A 7070-nucleotide genomic window follows, 5' to 3' on the forward strand; every position below is an offset into this window, starting at 1 on the left:
GGCCAACAAGCAGTGGCGAGGCAACGCAACGCATGGTGAGAATGCGTTGGTGTATAACACAAATGTGGTTAGGTGGGCGGTAAACTACGTTGGGACACTGCGGAGGCTTGGGAGTGACTGAAAATTTACGTAATTGATCATTTCACTAAAATTTCGTTAATTTTTTTACATTTGGACACTCTAAATTGCCATGTAATATCGTGTTACGTACTATGGCATACAGAGGCGGAGACAGAGTTTGGTATGGTATGGGCCAATAGGCAAAAAAAAGAAGAAAATTTACCTTATAAATATATATTTTTGTTACTTTATTTTTTTTTTCCTTGTGTTTGGGGGCTATGGCCTACACCGGCCACCCCCTAGCTCTGTCACTAATGGCATGTCATCATTTAAAGCACCCTTGTTAATTTTTTTCTTACGATGATGACGTGTCATGTTGATGTAGCATTATGTGGCAAGTTAGAGTGTTCAGATACTAATTAGACATATTAATTGTGCCGTTAGGACATGTGTCAGCTTTTAATTGATTATTACGTGACATGCACACCAAAAACCGAAGGAAATTCAGAGTAATCCATTTGATAAAGATTAAAAGTTTAGGAAGTAAAATGGACAAATTTTAAATATTAAAAAGGGATTTCTTAAAAAGTATTAAGCAGGACCTCTAACACGTTTTTCCCGTTTAAAAATAAAGTAAAAATACTAAAGAAAGAAGAATGAAAATTACAAACAAGATTAGAGAAATTACCGACCAACAAGGAAAGTAGTGGTACTTTATCCCAAAAACAAGTAATACATTGACCTCGGTTACAAAAAAAATATTCTATCGGCTTGCGCAAGCATATAATATTCCCATGATATCATGTGCTTGGCTTTTCGAGAATGATATTTTCGTCTTTTTACTATTTTTGTTTTTTTCAAAGTCCGAAATCAAACGACTTTTAGAAAGCAAACATTTTTGTCCCTTCAAAACATCTATCCAGTTTTTGTTTCAAGTTATTATTATTATTTTGCTATAATTGTCTTAGATTTGATATGGTTCAGTAGATACTAGGTTGTGCATAACTCACACAAAGTTGATACCTCTTCTCTTTTGAGGCAAATCAAGTTACTGTAAAATCCCATGAGCAAGCTTGGGAGAATGCCCTCATGTGGAAAATATATGGAAGGCTCTCCTAATGGACTTTTTAAAAGCAAATTTTGATGTTGTTACCAGGAAATCATTCTCTGTTATCTCATCACTAGTAGGGGTGGGCAAAAACCCGCCCAACCCGCCCAACCCGCCCCGCCCCGCCCCGATCCGCCCCGCCCCGCCGGATTTAAGTTTTTTTTTGGCATTCACGGGTTGGGAAACATCAGACCCGTGCGGGTCGGGTCGGCTCGCGGGTATAAGATTTTTTAAGAGGCGGGTACCCGACCCGCCCCGACCCGCCCCGCCCCTAATGTTTAAAACCCTAAATTCCTAATATGATATCTATTCGACTATTCCTCTTCCTGTCTTCCAGTTCCAGCCTCCAGCCGTCCAGCGACAAAGCTCCAGACTTCCTCTAATCCTCCAAGCTCCAGCCTCCAGCCGTCCAGCGACAAAGCTCCGCTCTCTCTCGCTCGCCGCTCCTCTCTCTCTCGCTCGCCGCTCCGCTCTCTCTCGCTCGTCGCTCCGCTCTCTCTCGCTCGCCGCTCCGCTCTCTCTCGCTCGCCGCTCCGCTCTCTCTCGCTCGCCGCTCCATCTAGTACCGCCGTACCGGAGCACTAACCTCACCGATCCTAGGTTTCTCTCTCATCTCTCTCTCTCTCTCTCTATGGGAAGTGAACTAAATTAACTGATGCCATTAAAAATTGATCCCATTAAAAATACCCGACCCGCCCCGAGCTACCCGACCAACCCGCCCCGAGCTACCCGCCCCGTTCTACCCGAAAACCCGGCGGTTTTAGTGCATACAACCCGGGTAACGGGTAAGGGTTTATCAAACCCGATGGGCACGGGTCGGGTGGTAAAAAACTCCAAACCCGCCCCGAACCGACCCGTGCCCAGCCCTAATCACTAGAGTGAATTTTCAATGATTCTTTATTAGATGAACTTACAATATTGAAATGATTGTAGACAACTCTAATTATAAATTAATTAGAGTTTTAATTTATCACACATATATAATTAACACTTCTATGAATCGTCATGACATCTCAATTTGTTTAAACATTTTCTTAAATATGTTGATTTGGCGCATTTGCGTTCCGTTTTATGAATGAATGTTGTTACGTATACTATTAACTTTTATTATTAATTTTTTGTAGTGTAGAAGGACATTATTGTAATTGAAAGTTTGAGAAGATATTGTCAATTGAGTGAAAGTATGTGGTACGTGAACTTTCTTTAAAAATATATCTTGTCAATTTAATTAATTAATAACTAACTTATTAAGTATACACTTAATATTATTTGGCCAATTGATTATAAAAATGCATCGCTTTATAAAAGAAAAATTATAGTAAAAATGTTATCCCGTAGGATCCGAGCATATACCAGCAGGTGTTGCACGTGACTCAACCAAAAGCAATGCAGAAAAGACAAAACTGCATTTGTACCGGTTTAAGCTTCTGCATAAAGCAATAGTCCCAATTGGTCGATGTTAAGAATATTATTTACTTCTTTAAGAATTATTAGTCTGCTAAGTTTAACTTTTCTTAGTCTTTTGCCTCTTTATAAATAAAAGCATTTATATTCATTATCATAATCAATATCAATACAATGTAGTTCACTATATGCTTCCGTTCTTCCTATTATTCTTTCGCTCTTTCATACCTCTCCATTATTCCAACATGCTATTAAACCATTCTAACAGTCGATGTGTATCCAACTCTAGTAGTACCACAGAAGCTAAGCGGGATTTCTTGCCCACAAAGAAAGAAAACACTGGAAACTTTTGTGGTTCCCTATGTGGCTATTTGAACCTTCCTCACGCTGAGCTCCTTGCGGAAAACTTTGACGAGCAGAGAAGAGAAAGAAATGGCGGGTGGAGAACAAAGCATGACCCAGATCAACGATGGGGATGCTCTTGACTTTCTTTCTCTCCTCTCTTCTTCGGGGAGGGACTTTCTTGTCCGCAACAACGGCGATCAGGTATTTGATTTTTTTTTTTTTTTAAATTTTCTCGGGAGTATATGGTCTGGGAAAGTTAATAAAGTACACACACACTGAGACACTTTTTGTTAGCCTTATTAATGTTGGTTTGTTTAAGGAAATTGAGCTTGTGAGGATTATAATTAAGGTGATCATTTGATCAGACGCCTTGGTGCTTGTTTTTTTTTTTTTTTTTTTTTTTTTTTTTTCGTTACTTGTTATTTTTGGAAAAGGGTTTGAGAAATTTTGGCTTTGTATATCATGTGACATGTATTATTATATGATATATCAAAACCAATGATGGACTCTGTGGAGAATTTTACAGGTTAAAATTGATAGCTTGAAGGGGAAGAAGCTTTGGTTGTATTTTTCAGCATCATGGTGTGGCCCTTGTCGCCATTTCACCCCAAGTTTGGTCGAGGTGTACAAAGAACTCTCAACAAAAGGTGATTTTGAGATCATTTTCATCGCGGTTTACGAGGACGAGGAGTCGTTCAATGGGTACTTCTCCAAAATGCCATGGCTTGCGATTCCATTTTCTGATTCAGATAAACGTGATCTCTTGAATGAGGAGTTCAAGGTTTGGGGGATACCGACCCTTGTAATCATTGGTGAAGATGGGAAAGTTGTGAGTGACAGTGGAGTTGAGATCATTCGAGAGTATGGAGTTGAAGGCTACCCTTTTACAGAAGAAAGGATCAAAGAGCTGAAAGATCAAGAGGAAGCAGCCAGGAGGAATCAGTCGTTGAGATCTCTCTTGGTCACCCGCTCACGCGACTTTGTAATTTCACCTAGTGGAAACAGGGTAACTTTCAAATTACGATGGTGTTGCCCGTGTTGGAGAGCAAACCATGGGAGTCGGATAAGAGTAAGTTAATATAAATATTAAGACACCACTTCTAGCTCAAAAGCCTAAGTTAATGGGCTTGGGTCAACTTAAGTATATTAACCACTCGTATTCTTTATACTTTCTCAATGTGGAATACAAACATCACAAATGCATGCACAACAAATATCTAATCACTTGTGAGTTTTTTTTTCATATTGATCAAACTCTCCAACACACAAGAGTTTCATACGTGCTCGAAGAGAAACTACTCTTTTTACCGGAATCAAACCAAATACGTTAAACCAAAAAACTCATAACAGTAGCAGCAGAAGCAAACCATGGGCTCTGATACTAATTGTTGGGGGAGAGAAACACCAAGGAAGTCAGACAAGAGTCAGTTAATATCAAGACCGACTCGATACATTTTAGGGCCTAAGGTGAAAAATTTTAGTGAGGCATTTTCCTTAAATTTAAGTATTAACTAAATGATATTTATTTTAATATTATATTTTTATTTAAAAAGCATTTTTCTCGCTTTTTTAAATGCAAAATTACTTATTAAGGTTTTATATACAAGTTTTTCTAACATCTCTTTCTTTTTCTTTTCTTTTTTAATCACTAATTAGATATGAAATGATTTTAAGGATTTGAACAATTAGTTGTTGGAAAATAATAAAACTGGAGAAAAAAAAAAAAGAGAAAAATTTAAATTTGAACAAGAGACTTGAATAGAGAAATAGAGAGGGAAAAAAAAATAGAAACTTATAAATATGAGTTTATAATTGAATAAACTATTTAAAGACTTTCCATCTTCTTAACATTTAATTTTTTTAAGGTTGAAATCCAATCATAAATTCATATTTTGTGGATAAAAGCAACCTATGTCTCACGTTAGAGGAAAAAAAAAAAAAAAAAAACTCATATCTCATATGTAATGACTATCCAATTGCCCGTAGGAATTTGGTATCATAATTTATTGTTGATTAGCTGTCATTGTAAATTATGAGGCGAATCTTTGGTTGCCCATTACAAGATCCAAAATATCTCTACATTCAACATGAAAATTTTATGTAAGAATAACTTTGATATTAATATATTATTTGATTTTCATATTTAATGCTATCAATTATTGTAATACTTGTTTCAAGAATTGAATGTTGGCCATAAATTGGGGACCTTGGGTGGCCGCCTAAGGCTCCAACTGGCCCCGATTAATATACATACTATGGCATAATTTCTAGCCCAAAAGCTTAAGCTAATATGCTTATGTCTACTTAATTACTTGTATTCTTTATATTTTCTCAATGTGAGATACAAACCACACAAGTACATGTACAATATTAGACAAAAAAAAAAAAAGAAAAAAAAAAGTACATCTACAACAACCTATTATATAAAAATATTCGTGACCTTGAAATATGTTATTCGTCTCCCCTAATATATGTATTTGTTCTTAATGTAGAAGGTGTCTGTCTCTAAACTTGAAGGGAAGACAGTGGGTCTGTATTTCTCGTCGTTTGCATTCAAGTCATGTGATGATTTTACTCCAAAGCTTGTTGACGTTTATGAAAAATTGAAAGCAAAGGGAGAGCGGTTTGAGGTCGTGTTCATACCGCTTGATGATGATGAGGAATCATTCAATCAAGGTTTCAAAAGCATGCCTTGGTTTTCACTGCCCGTGAAGGACAAGGGCTGTGAGAAGCTGGCTCGATACTTTGAGTTGTCAACCCTCCCCACTGTGGTTATTATTGGGCCGGATGGAAAGACTGTTCATTCCAATGTTGCTGAAGCCATCGAAGAACACGGTGTTCTGGCATACCCATTCACCCCAGAAAAGTTTGCAGAGCTTGCTGAGATAGAGAAAGCAAAACAGGAAGCTCAAACGCTAAAGTCAATTTTAGTTTCAGGAGATCGAGATTTTGTCATTGGGAAAAATGGAGCCAAGGTAAAATCTATGATTTATTCAATGCTGCAAACTTTATGATAGCATGTCGTATTCTATTCTATGTTCTCTGTCCCTTTGCATCTCCTTTTCTTCCTCATTTACCTGTCTCCTTTTTCAGATTCCAGTGTCGGATTTAGTGGGAAAGAACATCCTTATTTACTTCTCGGCACATTGGTGCCCGCCATGTCGCGCATTTCTTCCAAAACTTATTGAAGCATACCATAAGATCAAGGCAAAGGATGATGCATTTGAAGTGATTTTCATCTCTAGTGACTGGGACCAGGCGTCCTTTGATGAATTCTTTAAAGGAATGCCATGGCTAGCACTTCCCTTTGGCGACTCAAGGAAGGCATCATTGAGTCGCACTTTTAAGGTCTCTGGCATCCCCATGCTTGTAGCCATTGGACCAAGTGGCAGGACCGTCACAACAGAAGCTAGAGATCTCATCATGAGTCATGGAGCCAATGCTTACCCTTTCACTGACGAGCGAATGAAGGAGATCGAGGCAGAAGTTGAGGAGATGGCAAAGGGGTGGCCTGAGAAGGTAAAAACCCCACTCCATGAGGAGCATGAGCTTGTTCTCTCTCGCCGTAAGACCTTTGTATGTGACGGTTGCGATGAGCCGGGAAATGGTTGGTCCTATTACTGTGATGAGTGTGACTTTGATCTTCATCCCAAGTGTGCCTTGGAAGAAAACAAAGATGATTCTATGGGAGGAGGAGAAAATCCCAAAGAAGGGTGGGTTTGTGATGGGGAAGTCTGCTCCAAAGCTTGACAGAGTCGCATGTGATACGAGTCATCCTTTTTTTCTCTTTCCATGAGTGATTGTGATATGAGTGTAAGCTTCCAAGGTTACCTTCTCCTTAAGGTATCTTTGGAGTATTTAATAAATTATAATATGGATTTGGGTGTGCGATTGTGTGCTAATATAATAATATGACGTTGTGGATGGATGTCTCAAGTTCTAACTTGTTGCTTTGCTGCCATTTTGGAGAAAATTGAACTCAAGAGTGAGCTTTTTTCGTAATTAGACGAGAATGCTATTGGGATGGATGGCTTTTATAACAATTTTTGCGCGAGTTATTGGTAATGGGCTCGCCTCGTGGGCCTATCAAGATATTAGGGCGTGCGGGTTCTGAAGAAGTCCATTGGCTTGGTTGGAAGACCTATTGTAGGTC

The 7070-nt window shown here is 38.5% G+C and overlaps 1 protein-coding gene across 2 annotated transcripts; it reads left to right on the forward strand.

Moving 5' to 3' along the window:
- Positions 1 to 3004: 3004 nt before the first annotated feature.
- LOC132179245 (putative nucleoredoxin 1) lies at positions 3005 to 6806 on the forward strand. Of its 2 annotated transcripts, XM_088515733.1 has the most exons (5): positions 3005 to 3118; positions 3444 to 3923; positions 5413 to 5892; positions 6011 to 6403; positions 6572 to 6806. In XM_088515733.1, exons 1-5 carry the CDS (start codon positions 3005 to 3007, stop codon positions 6665 to 6667), a joined length of 1563 nt encoding a protein of 520 aa, XP_088371859.1. In that variant the 3' UTR covers positions 6668 to 6806. The 2 variants fall into 2 exon arrangements, with proteins under 2 accessions (XP_088371859.1, XP_059447905.1); XM_059591922.2 differs by having other exon boundaries at positions 6011 to 6806.
- The last annotated feature ends 264 nt before the right edge of the window (positions 6807 to 7070 follow it).

The sequence above is a fragment of the Corylus avellana genome, chromosome 4 (genome assembly GCF_965113065.1).
Source record: "Corylus avellana chromosome 4, dhCorAvel1.hap1.2, whole genome shotgun sequence".
NCBI lineage: Eukaryota > Viridiplantae > Streptophyta > Magnoliopsida > Fagales > Betulaceae > Corylus > Corylus avellana.